Source organism: Mercenaria mercenaria, chromosome 2 (genome assembly GCF_021730395.1).
Source record: "Mercenaria mercenaria strain notata chromosome 2, MADL_Memer_1, whole genome shotgun sequence".
Lineage (NCBI taxonomy): Eukaryota > Metazoa > Mollusca > Bivalvia > Venerida > Veneridae > Mercenaria > Mercenaria mercenaria.
Window position 1 is genome coordinate 110,109,335 of NC_069362.1, and position 17,916 is coordinate 110,127,250.

A 17,916-nucleotide genomic window follows, 5' to 3' on the forward strand; every position below is an offset into this window, starting at 1 on the left:
AAGTTACAAAATAATCAGTCTTTACCTTGTTCAAGGTCGAAGCGGCTGCCCATTCCGTATCACGATGTAACTCCCTCTTTAAATCGGTAAACTTCCCATCAAAATAATTCTTCAATTCGTCGAAAGCTGCTTCATTTCTCATGCGATGGCGAATCTTGCGACATATCTAAACTAAATAATTTCAATCTTGTGCTGTCAAATGTAGAACCTCGAGTGACAATATACACAAAAACACCGCTTAAATAATACACTGAAAAGCACGAAATTATCGTGAAAAGAAGAATTAAAGGCGGTAAAAAAAGTTATACAAGAGGGGAACACAAAAAGCAAGGGTTAGCAAACGATGAAAAACGTGAATAATTTTATATACTAAAGTTTGAGGTAGCGTCACGTGACGACCGCACTATGCTGCGGCTTTTATTTGATTTTTTCGGCCCCGCTCTGCTGTTTATATTTACTGACACGAAGTAAACTACTACTGCTTTGGGACTTTTAAATATTATAAATTAATTGCTAGATTTGCGTCCGTTGGAAGTATTATTATCCAATTCACATAACACATTTCTCGGCAGCAAATAACACGTGCAAAAGTTGAAAAGCTTGTAATTTTAGATGCAGACGCGCATTCAACAACAGGCGTGTATGTTTTATTTTCATGATTCTAAACCATTTAATTTTTATCAATCGTTTGAAAAAAACAACATTTTTAGCAATATAAAATCGGTAAATCTTTGATAGTGTTTTTATGCCCCCCTTCGAAGAAGGAGGGGTATATTGTTTTGCAGATGTCGGTCGGTCGGTCGGTCGGTCGGTCTGTATGTAGACCAATCCGTTTCCGGATGATAACTCAAGAACGCTTGGGCCTAGGATCATGAAAGTTGACAGGCATGTTGGCCATTACCTGCAGATGACTTCTATCGACTTTGAGGTCTGTATGTCAAAGATCAAGGTCACAGTGACCCTCAACAGTTAAACGGTTACCGGATGATAACTCAAGAACGCTTGGGCCTAGGATCATGAAAGTTGATTGGAAGGTTAGTCATAACCAGCAGATGACCCCTTTTGATTTTGAGATCAGTATGTCAAAGTTCAAGGTCATAGTGACCCGCAACAGTTAAACGGTTTCCGGATGATAACTCAAGATTCCTTGGGCCTAGGATCATGACAGTTGATAAGGAGGTTGGTCATAACCAGCAGATGACCCCTTTTGATTTTGAGATCAGTATGTCAGAGGTCAAGGTCACAGTTGCCAGAAACAGTTAAACGGTTTCCGGGCCATAACTCAAGAACGCTTGGGCATAGGATCAGGAAAATTGATAGGAAGATTGATCATCACTAGCAAATGACCCCTAATGACTTTGAGGTCATTTGGTCAGAGTTCAAGGTCAGATTGTGCAGGAACAGTTAAACAGTTTCTGGACGATAACTTGAGCACGCTTGGGCTAAGGGTCATGAAAGATGATAGAGAGGTTCATCATGACCAGCAGATGACCTTTATTGATTTTAAGATCAGTATGTCAAAGGTCAAGGTTACAGTGACCCAGAATATTTAAACCGTTTCCAGACAATAACTTGAGAACTAGGATCATGAAACTTGATGGGGAGGTTGGTCATGAGTCATTCATGACCTTTAGATGACCCCTTTAGATTTTGAGGTCTGAGGGCTAAAGGACAAGGTCACATTGAACCGGAACGGTTAAACCCTTTCCGGACGATACCTTGAGAACGCTTGGGCCTATGATCACTAAACTTAATAGGGAGGTTGATCATGACCAGCAGATGACCCCTGTTGATTTTGAGGTCAATAGGTCAAAGGTCAATGTCACATTGAACCAGAACAGTAGAACTTTTGTTTACAGTGAGCAAATAATTTCTGTTCCGTGTGCAATTACTGAATGCATCAAGGGGGGCATTTTGTGTTCGACGAGCTCTTGTTCTTTTTGTATTTGCACTCTTGTTTGAATCCTGATCAAATGATCAATGTGATTAACTTTATATTTGTTTCGATTATGAATGCTAATCGTGCCAGACTATTTCCCAAGTGCTAAGGTTTTGACACTTTTTAATTGGCACTGACATTTCTTATTGAATATATCAAAGTTTCATTAAGTTTTGCAAATTAGTGGATATATAATTATAGATAAATCAGTCGTTAATTGGCACATGCTCACTCGCTAATATCCCATGGCGTAGATTGCAAATTTGGTAACCATGGTAGTGCTGTTTGACACATGTAGGTTTCACATGTTAGAACAAAATTATATACTAGATCTATTCCTGTTGAAATTATGAAAAAAAAATTCCAAAAAATTGAAAATCCACGAATTAACATCCACACAAAACAGCCGTTTTGGCCAAAACCACGACATTTCGTGCCGACGGAATTAAATGATTTCACAGTAGCCTATAATCACACTAGCCATAGCTTTCGCAGATTTGGTGGTTCCAAGGCCGCGGCGGTGGAGGATTCGTCGCAGAAGCGGTGGAGAAATACGGGCGGCTGACTTCATTTACGCTATCATCGGTAAGTTTTTTAATGAGTTTTTCACGTTTGACTGAAAACATCCAGTGAGACAAGAGCCCACATGTGTACTCTTCCCGTCAGAAACACTTGTGCAATGCAATTCTTTGTCATAAATGTAAACACTTCTGTACAGTTTGACGAGGGACTGCCAGTTTTGTAGAATTCCCATCACAAATGGTGAAATCTTGTACAAAGCGACCCCTGAGCACGTTTGCATCAAATCGTAAGTATGGCACTATCAAGCAACAACTATTTCTTTGAAATCGATAAATTTTCATCGTAGGCATATGAAATATTCGAATAAAAATGATTCTAACGCAGTGTGCGGTGGGTACAATTGCAACGCATTACGTATCTTGTTTCTTTGATGTTCGTTATGGACATTTAACTTAAGAAACAGCACATTTCAGGGATTTTGACTGGGTTAGGTCCATGAAATCACTTTGACATTAGACAGCAATAGAAACTGAATTTTAAGTAATAATATAGTGTTGACTGCACTTTCTGTTGAAAAAATACACGAAGAGTAAACTTTATTAATAACTAGTATTTTGAACTATAATTATGTCACCAAATCTACTTCCTAGAAATAACACCGTGTTCTTTTGTACCAGATACACCCCAGTTATGATATTATTCATATGAACGCATGAAGGTTTTCCCTAACTTCATTTTTCATAATTATATACAAAATATCAACTGAAAACACTATCGATTGTTTGATTAAATGCTGGCCACATGCGACTTTTACATCACATAACACACCAACTTATCTAATGTACAAATTGACAGGGTTTCCGCTGGCCCTATTTTGTTTTTGCCACAAAATATCGAAGTCGGTGACGCACGCGGGTGTATTCTCCAACACACTGCGCATGCTGCAACCATTTGTCATTTTTATAGTTTAATGGATGTTCACAGCTGTAATTTCTATTCAGTTGTTATCATAAAAATAACTGAAATTAGATTTTTCTTTTTCGTCTTCTTGGCAATAGAACAAGGAGTTAAAGTTCCCTTATGTTTGATTGGCGTTGTGGCAGTTTTTAGAGAATGAAGTTTTTGTCTTTTATTTGTTGTATCATTGCTTTCTGTTTGTCTGTTGCTAGTTTGGTTGCACTCTGTTTTTCCTTTCATTTTTCCACCCTACTATTTTTGCAAAGGAACAGTTCTTCACAAAATTTAGACCCAGAAATGCACAAGAGGCCACCATTTCATACCTGTATTTCAAAATTGTCCAGGGGAAGAGCCCCCTGAACCCCCATCAAGAGGGGAATAACCCCTCCATTAACTCAAACCTAAAATGCACCAGAGGCCACCATTTCATGCCTGTATTCCAAAAAATCCCAGGGAGATAGCCCCTAACCCCACCCCCCACTAAAATGCAAAATGACGGAAGTACAGCCACCAATAAATGCACCAGAGGCCACCATTTCAAACCTGTATTTCAAAAAAAATCCAGGGGGAGACCCCCTGACCCCGCCGCCTAACATGCCAAGGCACTCCCTCCAAAACCTCGCTATGCGATTCGGCGGTGACGTCTGCGTTCTAGACTTTGTCCCCAACCCCACCCCCTCCCCCACTCAGTCAAAAATTTCTGGATCCGAGCCTGTCCAGGGATTAAAATCTATTTCAAAATGTGGTCTCTATCATGTTCACAAGAAAATGTGGATGGACGAAGGGCGATCACAAAATCTCATCTTGTCACTATGTTAAAAATCTAAACCTTTTCCTTGTCATTTTGTAATCCTGTGGTAAACTTTGAAAATAAAAAGATATTGTAGAAGTAGATGTTAATCAACCTACTTGTAAAAAGTCTTAACTCCTATAACGCAGCTGTTCAGTGGCATTTTGTTATTGCATGCTACATATTAGTCATTTTATTGTACATTAGTCAAGGTGGTATATTATACGCTGCAAAAGTCGCATGTCGTCAGCATTTAATCAAACACTCAATATTTTCAGTTGATATTTTGTACATAAGGACGTGCAAATCAATATTATATTTATTCTAAACGTTTAGTTTCATTCGCTGTCCAATGTCAAAGTGATTTCATTGTATTAACCCAGTCAAATTGCAGAGGAAAATGCTGTTTACTTAAGTTAAAATTCCATTACAAACATTGGTTTAAACAGTATTTATTTCGATTACAATGAGTATATACATGCATACAAACATTAAAGAAACAGGATACACCGGGTCACCCGGTGTATCTTGTTTCTTTAATGTTTGTATGCATGTCACTGTAATGCGTTGCAATTGTATCCACCGCACACTGCGTTGGAATCATTTTTGGTCTATTATTTTGTATGCCTGCAAAGACAATTCACCGATTATGGAGAAATAGTTGTTGCTTGACAGTTTCATACTTACGATTTGATGCAAACGTGCTCAGGGGTCGTTTTGTACAAGATTTAACCATTTTTGATGGACATTCTACAAAAACGGCAGTCCCTCGTCAAACTGTACTGAAGTGTTTACATTAATGACAAAGAATTGCACTGAACAAGCGTTCGTGGCTGGAAAAGTACACATCTGGGCTCACTGGTTGTTTTCAGTCAAACGTGGAAAACTCATTAGAAAAAATACCAATGACAGCATCAATATAGTCAGCCGGCCATATTTCTCCACCGCTTCTGCGACGAATCCTCCACCGCCGCGGCGTTGGAACCGCCGCTTCTGCGAAAGCTATGGCAAGTGTGATAATTATATCACCTTTTCATTGAATAAAAAATCGTTTTTTATTTTCTTTTTAGTGGTTACACCAATTCCTAGGAGATTAGTGACTATCAAAAAGACTGTGACCTTTGCTCTTAGCATTGACAATTGTGGCAGCACTGATTCGTTAAATTTGATCTTGACACGCATTTCAATCACTATAAGGCTGTTGTTTATCAGACATCGAGATGAAATATACAGTGCTTCACTGTCCTTCTGTGTTGGCGACTGCACTAACTTGGTTGTAAGGTACCCAAATAGTAACCCAGCTTTAGCCTGTAGACTGAAGGGCTCTGGACGTAGGAAACGAGCAACAACACATGAAGTTGATGTAGAGCTTGAATTCAGTAATGTGAGGTAAGTGAATTTTTTTATATGTATAGTGGTAAACGTAATAACGTGCATGGTTGATAAGTCAGTTTTAATAATTATTGTGCCCCCCATGAGTGGTGGGGGCATATAGATTTGGTCTTGTCCGTGCATCCGTGCGTCCGTCCGCCCGTGCGTCCGTGTGTCCGTGCGTCCGTCCGTCCGAAGTTCGTGACGCGCCTAGCTCGAAAAGTATTTGATATAAATTGATGAAACCTTGCATGAGTCTTTATCATGATATAAACTCGCGCAACTCCTATTTTTCTTCTGGCTCCGCCCCTATTTTCAGAGTTATGGCCCCTGAAATAGTCAAAAATGCACATTTTTACATTGTGACACGCCTAGCTCAAAAAGTATATGATATAGATTCATGAAACCTTGCATGAGTCTTAATCATGATATGAACTTGCTCACCTCTTATTTTACATTTGGGTCCATTCCCTATTTTTAGAGTTATAGCCCCTGAAATAGTCAAAAATGCACATTTTCACCTTGTGACATGCCTAGCTCAAAAAGTATTTGATATAGATTCATGAAACCTTGCATGAGTCTTAATCATGATATGAACATGCGCACCTCCTATTTTTCATCTGGCTCCGACCCCTATTTTCAGAGTTATGGCCCCTGAAATAGTCAAAATGCACATTTTTACCTTGTGACACACCTAGCTCAAAAAGTATTTGATATTCGGTTTGACTGTGTGTGTTCAGGAGAGGTAATGAAAAGTGCAACACCCTCATGCCCTTTTAGTCAACAATGTAGATCATTTTTTCACTTATCTGATGTCATTTAAGTGAAATTCATGAAACCTTGCATGAGTCTTAATCATGATATGAACTTGCGCACCTCCTATTTTTCATTTGGGTCCACCCCCTATTTTTAGAGTTATGGCCCCTGAAATAGTCAAAAATGCACATTTGCACCTTGTGACACGCCTAGCTCAAAAAGTGTTTAATATAGATTCATGAAACCTTGCATGAGTCTTAATCATGATATGAACTTGCGCGCCTCCTATTGTTCATTTGGGTCTGTCCCCTAATTTTAGAGAAATGGCCCCTGAAATAGTAAAAAATGTACATTTTCACCTTGCGACGCACCTAACTCAAAAAGTATCTAATATAAATGGTTGAAAACTTGCACAAGTCCTAATCATGATATAAACTTGCACACCTCTAATATTTTGGCTGGCTCCACCCCCTATTTTTAAAGTTATGGCCCCTGAAATAGTAAAAAAATGCACTTTTTCACCTAATTATGTGCCTAGCTCAGAAAGTATTAGATGTAAAAAAAACCTTGCTGGAGTCTTTATCGTGATGTGACCTTGCATACTTACCTAGCTCAAAACGTATAGGGCCTAGAATAATGAATCTTTTTCATAAAATGTTTGTTTAGGCTTTACCCATTAAGACTGCAAACATTTGAATGATTGCCCCTTATTTGTGACAAATGTACCAGTGGGGGGCACACCCTGTGTCCTACAGACACATTCTAGTTTTTGTTAATATTGTTTGTGCATTTTTAATCCCTTGTGCATATCTGTTTATGTGCTTAAAACAATCTATGATGTATACAATGTAACACATGTATCAGATTATGTATAAATTGGCACAAATTACCACCATATTATGCAAAATGATGTTTGCTAAGTCTAGACCCCTAGCTTAAAGCTCAAGATCACTCTTAGAGATCAATTTTTATACGCCCGAAGGGACGTATTATGTTATGACGCTAGTGTCCGTCTGTCCGTCCGTCCATCCGTCCGTCTGTCCGTTGGCACTTTCGTGTCCGCTCTGTAACTCTTGAACCCCTTGAAGGATTTCAAGGAAACTTGACACAAATGTTCACCACACCGAGGCTACGTGCAGAGCGCATGTTTTGGATGTCTTGCTTCAAGGTCAAGGTCACTTTTAGGAGTCAAGAGTCATATCAGTTTGTTTCGTGTCCACTCTGTAACTCTTGAACCCCTTGAAGGATTTCGAAGAAACTTGACACAAATGTTCACCACACCAAGACGACATGCAGAGCGAATGTTCCGGATGACTCGCTTCAAGGTCAATGTCACACTTAGGGTCAAAAGTCATATCAGTTTGTTTCCGGTCCGCTCTGTAACTCTTGAACTGCTGGAACGATGTCAAAGAAACTTGGCAGAAATGTTCACCACACTGAGACGACATGCAGAGCGCATGTTTCGGATGACTCGCTTCAAGTAGCCTGGGTTCCAGTCTGTCAATTTTTTCATGTGTTTTTTGTTCTGCAAATCGACAGTTGATACTATCAGAAACTAAACGAGCCAGTAACAGCAACTTGCTCATGTATATGAAATAGCGCGTATGTTATGACAAAGCAAAAAATATCAACGCCTGAATCCCAGGCTATGCTTCAAGGTCAAGGTCAAACTTAAGGGTCAGAGGTCATATATGACTTTGCTTTGTGTATATTGCTCTGCATTGCAGTGTTCTTGAACTCTTTTTTGTTCACTTACAATATTTTTTTAATTACTTCCCTTTTATGTTACTATAAATAGCTTATTTTGAAACTTTTTTATTATTGGCCAAAGGGAAAAGCCGAGACCACTTTTCTGTGGTACAACATGGATGGTACCTCCAATTTTTAGATATATTTTTACATACTGTACCTGATAAGGATTTTTTTGTGGACTTGGAATATTTTTTTTGTGGACTAAGATTTGTTTTTTTTTTTTTTTGTTGAAGTTTTCCTTTTGTTGTTCCAGTCCTTTGGGCTACATTATTACAGTCAAGTTCTTTAAATTTTGCTCCCATCCTATGACGTAACCCTTCAGGCGTATATTGCCCCGCTTGGCGGAGCTCTTGTCCTATCCTGTCTTATCCTGTGTATAATGTTTTGTGCATATACAATATCCATATCTTAAAGGTCAAGGTCACATAAGATTTAAGGTCTTTTTTTCCTGTCTGCTTGATGACTTCTTTTATGCATACATGGCTATTGAAATAATTTGACACATATCACTATAACAAAACAATTTGTCATATTCAATACTGTTACACATATACCCAAATCCAATATTTAAGGTCAAATTCACACTTTAGAGGTCAAAGGTATAAGGTCCCTTTTCAGGCCCACTCTTTAACATTTTTATTCATGCATTGATATTCAAAAAACTTGGTACAGTCATTCATCACAACAGGATGACAAATTGCATTCAAGACTCATACCCCTGCCTTTAAAGGTCAGGGTCACACTTAGAGGTCAAAAATTTTACATACATTCTTTTTGTGTGCTGGATAAGTTATAAGTGGACCTTCACACAGGAAAATGTGTTACACACAAGACCTAGGCTCGTAGTTAAAGGCCTAGATTCACTACTATATAAGTGTCCCCCCCCCCCCCCCCCCCACCAAATCCAATATACAACTCCCATCTTATCTGCTGCTTATCAGCGATTATGTAACAGTAACTGATTAGAGGGCAATTAGCACAGCAGGGACCCCTAGACCATGAAGATGTGTGCAGTGGAGTTGAAAGAAATTAATTTTTCTTCAGTGAATGTGGAATGATAATAATAAAAGTTATTATTTTGATATTATATGATATAATATCTATTACTTTAATGTTATAATAATGATAATAATAATAAAAATAATCATTATTATTATTATTATTATTATATTATATATAGGATGATAAAATATACAGTGATAATATTAAAAATAATAATGATAATAAAACACAAGTATAGTGAAAACTTCATGAGTTCTTTGTGCTGACAAACAATATTTTTCCAACTAGAAATTGATTTTCTTGTATTCATGTAATCAACATTATCTGAATATAAAATTATTGTGTTCCATCTATACTCAATTTTCTTTTTCAGTGTGTTGCCAAAAGTGACTTTTTTAACTTTGAAATGCACATTCTGTTTTTTTTTTCAGTTTTAGACAAATGTTATTTACAGTATTCTGCAAGCTTTGATTAGTGAAATTCACATTTTTCTGAAATATCACAATTCTCCAGACAGAATTTGAAAAAAATGAAAACTTGCATATTTCTTTAAGTATGTTTTTCATTATTTCATTATTGTGGAAATAAGTTTCTGATTATTTTATTATTATGTTTGATCATCAAATATTTTTCTTCACATAGAAATGCCAAAAAAAAAAAAGTATAACTTTAAAAGTTATTAATTATTTATAAATTTAAAATAAATTACATTGTTTCCACTTCTCACTAATTGATACACTTGTAAGGTAGACTGACTCTCCAATAAACAATGACCCTTGTTTATTGGAACCATACTGTGCTGGTCATTAGCCCCCAACTGTGCAGGTGAAGACAGAAATCCCTTGGCCCACTGCCAAAATCTAGGCCTTTAAAAGGTCAAGGTCATCCATAGGCATAAATATTTTTACTGCTGTAGCTTTTGTATGAATTAATGAATATCAACGTAACTTGGCACAAACACTCGCTATAATTAGACGGCCCCATAAATAAATCTGGGACACTTCGGAATTATGGCCCTTGAATTACCAAAAAACAGTCAGATTTCTTGCGCATTTTTGCCCCCAAACCGGCGCCAATACTTCTTTTAAAAGTAGTAGTATAGGCGTCCTTTTGGTGTCAAGAAAGCGCATATGGATTAAGTAAACAGTATATAAAGACTGACTTACTATTTAGATGATTAGGCAGTTGTGGGAGACATGCGATTTTCTCAAAAGCATCTCTAGTTTTGATTGTGGAACCCAATTGTTTTAGTCCTGTTTGGTACTATATAATACTATACTGTCTTGGTGCCAGGCAAGACCCGAAGCAAATCAAAATTAAAAAAACATAGAAAGACAATTACAATGCACAGTTCCAGAGGCGTCTTAATTGTGCTATGGACTTCTTTCTAGAGTTTTTTTTTAATTACTGAAAAATTATAATGTTCTTAAAATACTGCAAACTTTGCTTGTATTAAAAGTCTATGAAAAGTGTTTTCAGGAATGTAGGCTTACTTATTGATTATTTTGTCATTTTATTTTTTTAATATGATGGCTTTTCTATACTAAAGAAAGTGGTAGAATGATCTCATTTAATGAGTTATTATTGTTTTGGTTATTTAGTGACAGTACTTTGGACACACAGAATAATGTTGCTTTGTCAACCAAAGAAGTCATCAATCAGATTATTAATAACAACAAAGAAGAGCTTTCGCTGGAAGTAAGTAAAAACACATTGTTACTTTTCTTTCTATCTACCTAAGTCTACCTTAAGTCTACCAGGCATGACTGTGAGAGTATTTTAGGCCTGGATACTGGCACCAGACTGGAAAGAAACTGCCATGATTTTTTATATCGTATCACTATGTATACAATGAGAACCAATGTAACCAACTAGAAAATGCACTACCTTATTCCAATCACACATTTCTGATCTAAAACACAACTTGGCAAATAGGTATTATGCATGTTGTCCAGTTGGTAATTTATCTTCCCATCTGTGTAATTTATATTTTTGTCAATGTTAAAGAAAAGTTGGATAACCTTCCCTATTGACTTTTCAGTCTAGATGATAAAAGATATTCTAACTGGCAGATGTGGAGAAGTCTATCAAGCATTGTTTAAACTCCATGTAGCGAAAATGTGTATATTGAGGGCTGAGCACAAAACTGTTGTTTATAATTAAAGAACAACATAAATGTGTAATGCAATTTTTTTAGATTGAACAAACAAAACAATCTTGTACCACTGTATGATGTCATATTCAGAATCATTTGTAAGAACGTTGAATGTTTACGTTTCGCCTACATGTGCATACAGCCATGTTGTCTAGACAGGAAGGTTATCGAAGTTTTGTTCTGCAACATTGCCTTAGTGCCTATTTAGAAGTGCTAACCTTCTGATAGAATTCTGCATCCCGCAGTGGTAAATAGAACCAGCAACTGTAACCACATAGCCATGAAGGTCCCATGCTTTAAATGCATTATATAAATGTGATGAATGTATCAAAGTATCTGTAAGCATGCAGTGGCATTGAGTCATGAGTCAACAAAAAAACCTCTGATCATTACTGGAAATTTTGAAAGCCAAATTTCTTTCTATATTTTTAGTTGAGTGCTGTATATTTAAGTAATATATTGTGGTTCTGTAGTTGCCATCTGGATATGAAATACATTTTGCTGTTTAAGGTATACTTGAAAATCCTCTTGTGGATACCTATGTTTGTTTGTTATATGTATTTTTAAAATAATATTATATTATTTGACAATGTTTTTACCCATTCTAAAATACATATTGGATGAGCAGATAGGCAGGACCAATTTAATTTTTGGATGGTTACAATTCTAAACATATATCCCGTATTATACAGGACAATGTTAAATAATTTCATTGTTGTATGCTTATTTTTTCATTGGAAAAAGGAAAGCAGTGTAGATAAAGTTTCCTCTATAAAACAGAATCATCACATGAAATGTTTATTTGTGTTGAATTGCATATGGATATTTTGGTTAGTAAACGGCTTATATCATTTTTGTCAAGGTCAAACCCACATGCGATGAGCTCGATATAGTCGCCACTTTTGGTGGTTTGGTGTCTGTGCTTCCATGCGTGCGTCCGTCCGATTTTGTCCGGCACAACATTCTGCCTGTGGGCATACTTGTATTAACACTGAGATGCGGCTTTGTCCAGTTTGGAATGTAGGCCCCATTCCTTTCCAGTACAGAAATATATTCGAATTGCATAGTAGAAATGCAAGTAATTAAATGAAAGGGGAAAATATTTATGAAATATCTTTAAATGAAGGATTTTTTTTATAATTACAGCCAGGCCAGATAGAATACCAAAGTGCTGCTCCATCTGTGGTCAGTGTACTGTGCAGTCCTGGTGAAGAATCTATAAATAACGAGTGTGGTCAGTATTGTTTTTTGTACCCATCAAAATATGTGGACATGATAAATTTTATATTAATCAGATTCTATCTATCTGAAAAAGAAATTAACTTCATGCACTGGATATGAAATTCAGATACGAACTTACGGAGAATAATTAGCATGTAGTAATCTGCAATACAACACTGATTACTGGATGGGGATGAATTAAATGATTGTGTTATCCAACAATCAAACATAAATAATGTAAGGAGAAACATTAAAGACCACATGTATTGCTCAAGTTAGCTGCCTTGGTACTGGTGGCATCAATACTAAATGAAGTGTTGTTACCCTGTATAAGGTAGAAAGAATAGCATACATTTTCAAAGTGAATATGAATATGATGTTTCAAAGTGAAAGTAATCTTTTTGATTAGGAATCAAGTCAATAATACCAAAAATGTTCTTGTTTCTTTTAGTCTGAATGACAGGCAGAAAACCAGATACAGAAATGGAATAAAAGCCCTTTATACAGGACATACCAAACATGATGATCTTATCTTAGTACATTCATTTTGTATAATTTCAGTTGTATGCAGTACTGGTCGGTATGGTACAGATGGAGTGAGTTGTGAGTTGTGTCCAGGAGACACATACCAAGATGAATCAGGCCAATCCTCTTGCAAGAATTGTCCAGCAAAAACATTCAATGATGCTGAAGGGGCAACCAGCTCTTCACAATGTAAATGTAAGTTGTTGTATACCAGGATCATGTACTTGACTTAATTTGTATAACAATATACAAATAACACAGGCCATCAAGGGTGATATGGCATTTTTTTTCAAAGGTAGACTGTCACAATATTGCATATTGCCTGAGCAGGCCTGTGTTATTTGTTTTATTATACCAAAAATTAAATCTTGAGATATTTACGGAACAGAAAAGTTAGCATGAAGATTCTTAGTGCCAATGTTGTTTGTTTTCTTTGAAATGGAAGGACTCATTAGTTTTGATGGGCACATGCATTGTCCCATTCACAAACTCTGAATCAGTTATTAGGCATGCAGAATAATTCACTCCCTAACACACTCCCTAATGTGTTTAGTATATCCAATCTACAAATAGATAACAATATCATTTTGATGCCTGATGACACAATATTTATTTTTTTATCATTTGAAGTTGTGTCTTCTGGACAAGAATTAGTAAATAAGATGACCATAGTAATTCACATGAATCGCTATAGTGCTGTTTCTTGTCTGCAAAATGATAAATATTTCACTGTAATAACCAGATTTCAGTGAAGAAAAAAGCAAAAAATCTGTAATATATTTTCTTTTTCTGTAAACAATACACTTTGAAATGATACCAGAATTATAATTTTTGAGCTTACCAAGCATCCATTTTTGATATATGAGCCGTGCCATGAGAAAACCAACATAATGGCTTTGCGACCAGCATGGATCCAGACCAGCCTGCGCATCCGCGCAGTCTGGTCAGGATCTATGCTTTTCACTTTCAAACCCTATTGCAATTAGAGAAACCGTTAGCGAACAGCATGGATCCTGACCAGACTGCGTGGATGCGCAGGCTGGTCTGGATCCATGCTGGTCGCAAACCCACTATGTTGGTTTTCTCATGATGCGTCTCATATTTTAATAGCACTGTTATATAGAATTTGCATATCTGTGGACTGGATACCTTCCTATAATACATTATTTAAACATGGTTCTGCTATAAATTGTTCGTAAAATGATGTAAATCTAAGTATGTCAGTTTCCATTAGTTTTGAAGATAAGGAACTGCTTATGATGAAGTGGTATTATCATTAATAATAAAGCATTTTTCCGTGTTCTCGCACATGGAAATGATAAACTTGCACTGTTTCAGCATGGTGTGTTAACAACCCTGGTTACTGTAACAACAGAGGTATATGCTCAGACACCGGTCGACGTACAGCATCCTGTAGTTGTTATGACAATTACGAGGGGGCACAATGTGCATCTGAAAAAGGTACGGTATCTTTCATATCTTATCTGATATTCTAACATGATCAGCAGCAGTTGCTATATGAACATATAACAAAATCGCCTATACATGAATCTACGATAAAACATGGTTTCAACATCGGTGCATCTAGATCTATATCTGGTCGTGTGCGTAGATTACAATTTCTGCGTTATAGGTACCACAAATGTCAACTAGATTCTACTTTGTAAATAAATTATAATTCATGTTCCAATTTTCCAGACTCAAGTGTTTATGTAGTTAATCATTCTTCTGACGAAACCCCGTGTATTACTATTGATTGAAGGCTGGAATTCCGTCCCACTGTGGTCAAATTGTTTTAGACAGAAAAAGGCATGCATGTACTCAATCATGTTGTCTATATATTCTGTATAAAGTAAAAAAATGTATTAATAGGTTGTCCTATTTCAAATTATAAGCACGATGGCAAGAAAGCCATTTTCGAGAGATATTTCCTGAGATCAAAATTAAAATGCTGTGACTTGGACCTACTTTTCATACTACAGTGTAATTTATTTATCACCTTAGCACATCTATGAATGTGTTTCTACCAAAATGTCAAAAACATTCGCAATTAACACGCACGTATACCTTTAAGGATTCCTCAAGTAAGAACTTGTCCCCAGTTACTTGACTATTCTTAGATGGTTCTCACCTTTGTGATTTTACCGCCTTTAGGCTAGTATGTAAAATTTCCTTTTTCAGACTAAAAATAAGGCAAAAGTGTTTGGGTCCTTGACGACAATCACAGACTTTTCACAACGAACTTTATTCAATAGTAAAAATCGATAGTATCTAAACTGAAGAATTACGGGATTAGCAATTCTTTAGCAGAAATAAATCAATTTGATTAAAAGTACAAAGTATCATACCACTGCTTTGCAAGTTATTATCTCAATGTTATTGCCTGTAAAAACTAATTCCACCTCTTTTTGGAGGTGAGTTGAAGAAAGATTTAATGATACCCCCATGGCAGAGCTATAATTACCAGAATTATAATAGTTCTAAACGTAAGCAAAGAAAGAGGGTGAGTCGTTGCATTATTCTTTCATTTTTGTGGCTTTATGTGCTACGTATGCTATCAAACAAAATCAACAAAATGAAACCTGAAGAGACATATGAGAAGACACAAAGACATAATTCGCCAGTGTAGCAGATGTAATAAGTTATTCTACTGTACTGGCGAGCTGGTGTAAACCTTCATGGAACAGGGAACCCAGTGTTATATCCGCAGTGTGGAACGCTTCTTAGCTCGATTATTCGAAGAATGAGTAGAGCTATCGTACTCACCACAGCGTCGGCGTTGGCGTCAGCGTAGATGTTGGCGTCACACCTTGGTTAAGTTTTTCGTACCAGTCCTCATTTTGACAAAATCTTTTGAGGTAAAGCTTCGAAATTTTCAGCACATATGTACCATAACCATATCCGGTTTTAGGCAAGAGTACATAACACCATCAAAGATTTTGGCTGAATTATGGTCCCTTTTAACTTACAAATCTTGGTTCAGGTTTTCGTACCAGTTAACATTTTGTGTAAAGTGCTCCACATGTGGCTTTGAAACTTTTAAACAATTGATTATCATCAGGATTTTCATCTTTAAGCAAAAGTACATAACTATTTTGGCTGAATTATGGCTCTTTTTGGGCTTGGAAATTGGTTCTGTTTTCGTTCACATCCATGTTTTGTCAAAACATCAGTATTTCCATTTGTAAGCAAGAGTGCATAACACTGTCAACTATTTTGACTGAAATGTGGCCCTTTTTGGATTTGGATATTAGTTCAGTTTTCGTAAAAGTCAACGTTTTGTCAAAACTATTTGACATGTGGCTTTAAAACTTTGAACACTCGTTTATCGTCATGACTTCCATCTGTAGACAAGAGTACATAATTCTGTCAACTTTAAAACTTTGAACACTCGTTTATCGTCATGACTTCCATATGTAGGCAAGACTACATAACTAGGACAAGGACTTTATCTCAGTTATGGCCATTTTTGGTTGCGGGTTTATCCCGCTACCAAAGTTAAAGTGTATTTCTGACAATCAAATCATCTTTATTTTATTCCGAATCACATCCAAAGGATGTTCATGTGCTACACAAAATAGTCCCAATTATGAACAATGCGGATGAATTATCAATGAACAAGTAGTTCTTATTCAACCTGTATCCTCTCACACTGGCCATTTAGATTATATAAGATCTATCAATGATGTGGTATTCCAGCCCATGGTTACATCACAAGCTGGGTCAGGCAGAGTTCATCTTAGATATGAGGCACATAAAATTTGTATTTGTTTCTCATTCATGTATATTCATAGACTGGCATTTAAACCAAAAAACCCGCAACCATCAGACATTTCAAGGCTTTGATTTGACATAGAAATTAGTTAAGTTTCGCATGCCATTACATATTTTGTCTAACTTTCAAACTTTCAACACTTGCTTACCATCATGGTCACACATTACCATATAGTGAAAGATCTACCCAAAATCCACAAATGCAGATACATTTTAGTCTAATCTACTCTTTTTCTTTTGTCTGAAAATCTCTGGTAATATTTTGACCTCATACTTCCATCAATTCTTCGAATAGTCGAGCACGCTGTCAATAGACAGCTACTAGTAAAATTGTATACCTTAAGTTCTTAGGTAAGTTGGAGCCGTCCTATTTTTTGAACTTCATCTATTCAATTTTCAATAAGTAGAGATCGTGTTTGTATACAAATTCGTTGTATTTTCTATTTTTAGAACTGATAAGACAGTTATCGGGTGGGCAGAAGCCGAACGGCCATGTTTTTTTTTTCTAAACAGAGATGTTTTTCTAACGGCCTAAACTTTCTTAAAACACAAATTATATCAATATTTTTTTAATCAATGGAAAGGTTATAAAACAAGCGATTTATTAATTAATTTTAATTGTTATTTCGAAATAAAATGGATCAATTATGGACGCTTAAGTTACAGTGTTTTTTTTTAAGTTTTGAACATCACTACGCCGCTGTTAAAATTATATGTCATTTAAAACGGTTATTCATTCATAAAAGATATTTGAATATGAAAATTGTAAGTATTTCAAAACTTTTTGAATTTTGAAAATCCATAAATGAGCGAAAAAGTTATTAAAAATTAAAAATTCCGATCCCATACACAAACGATGTAAAAACATTTGTTTTGCCCACCACCAGATAAACAGGTATTAATGCGTGACGTCACTGCGATCTCTCCTATACTTCAATTTAGTAGCAACACATGGTGACGTGACTCTTACCAGAGTGGAGCATTAAACATCTTTTCGATCATGTTGTGTTGCCACTACTTATCACTGTTTTGATAGATAAATAAAGGTATGTTTAACTAGCAAAATTGATGAAAACGAACACAGAAGAAAACTCAGAAGCTCCTATATTACTGCATTTTCCTGTCGCTGATCCTGTGTCTCCTGTGTTACTG

The 17,916-nt window shown here is 36.2% G+C and overlaps 1 protein-coding gene across 7 annotated transcripts in view; it reads left to right on the forward strand.

The window, feature by feature from the left end:
• Nucleotides 1-17,916, forward strand: part of LOC123562448 (sushi, von Willebrand factor type A, EGF and pentraxin domain-containing protein 1-like) — a 447,821-nt gene that overhangs the window by 402,159 nt on the left and 27,746 nt on the right. For all 7 annotated transcript variants that reach the window (XM_053537519.1, XM_053537520.1, XM_053537522.1 and 4 more), the window contains 5 exons: nucleotides 5,279-5,597; nucleotides 10,691-10,787; nucleotides 12,391-12,478; nucleotides 13,027-13,185; nucleotides 14,329-14,451. In XM_053537519.1, the coding sequence (XP_053393494.1) occupies nucleotides 5,279-5,597; nucleotides 10,691-10,787; nucleotides 12,391-12,478; nucleotides 13,027-13,185; nucleotides 14,329-14,451 (786 nt within the window). The remainder of the gene's footprint in view (nucleotides 1-5,278; nucleotides 5,598-10,690; nucleotides 10,788-12,390; nucleotides 12,479-13,026; nucleotides 13,186-14,328; nucleotides 14,452-17,916) is intronic.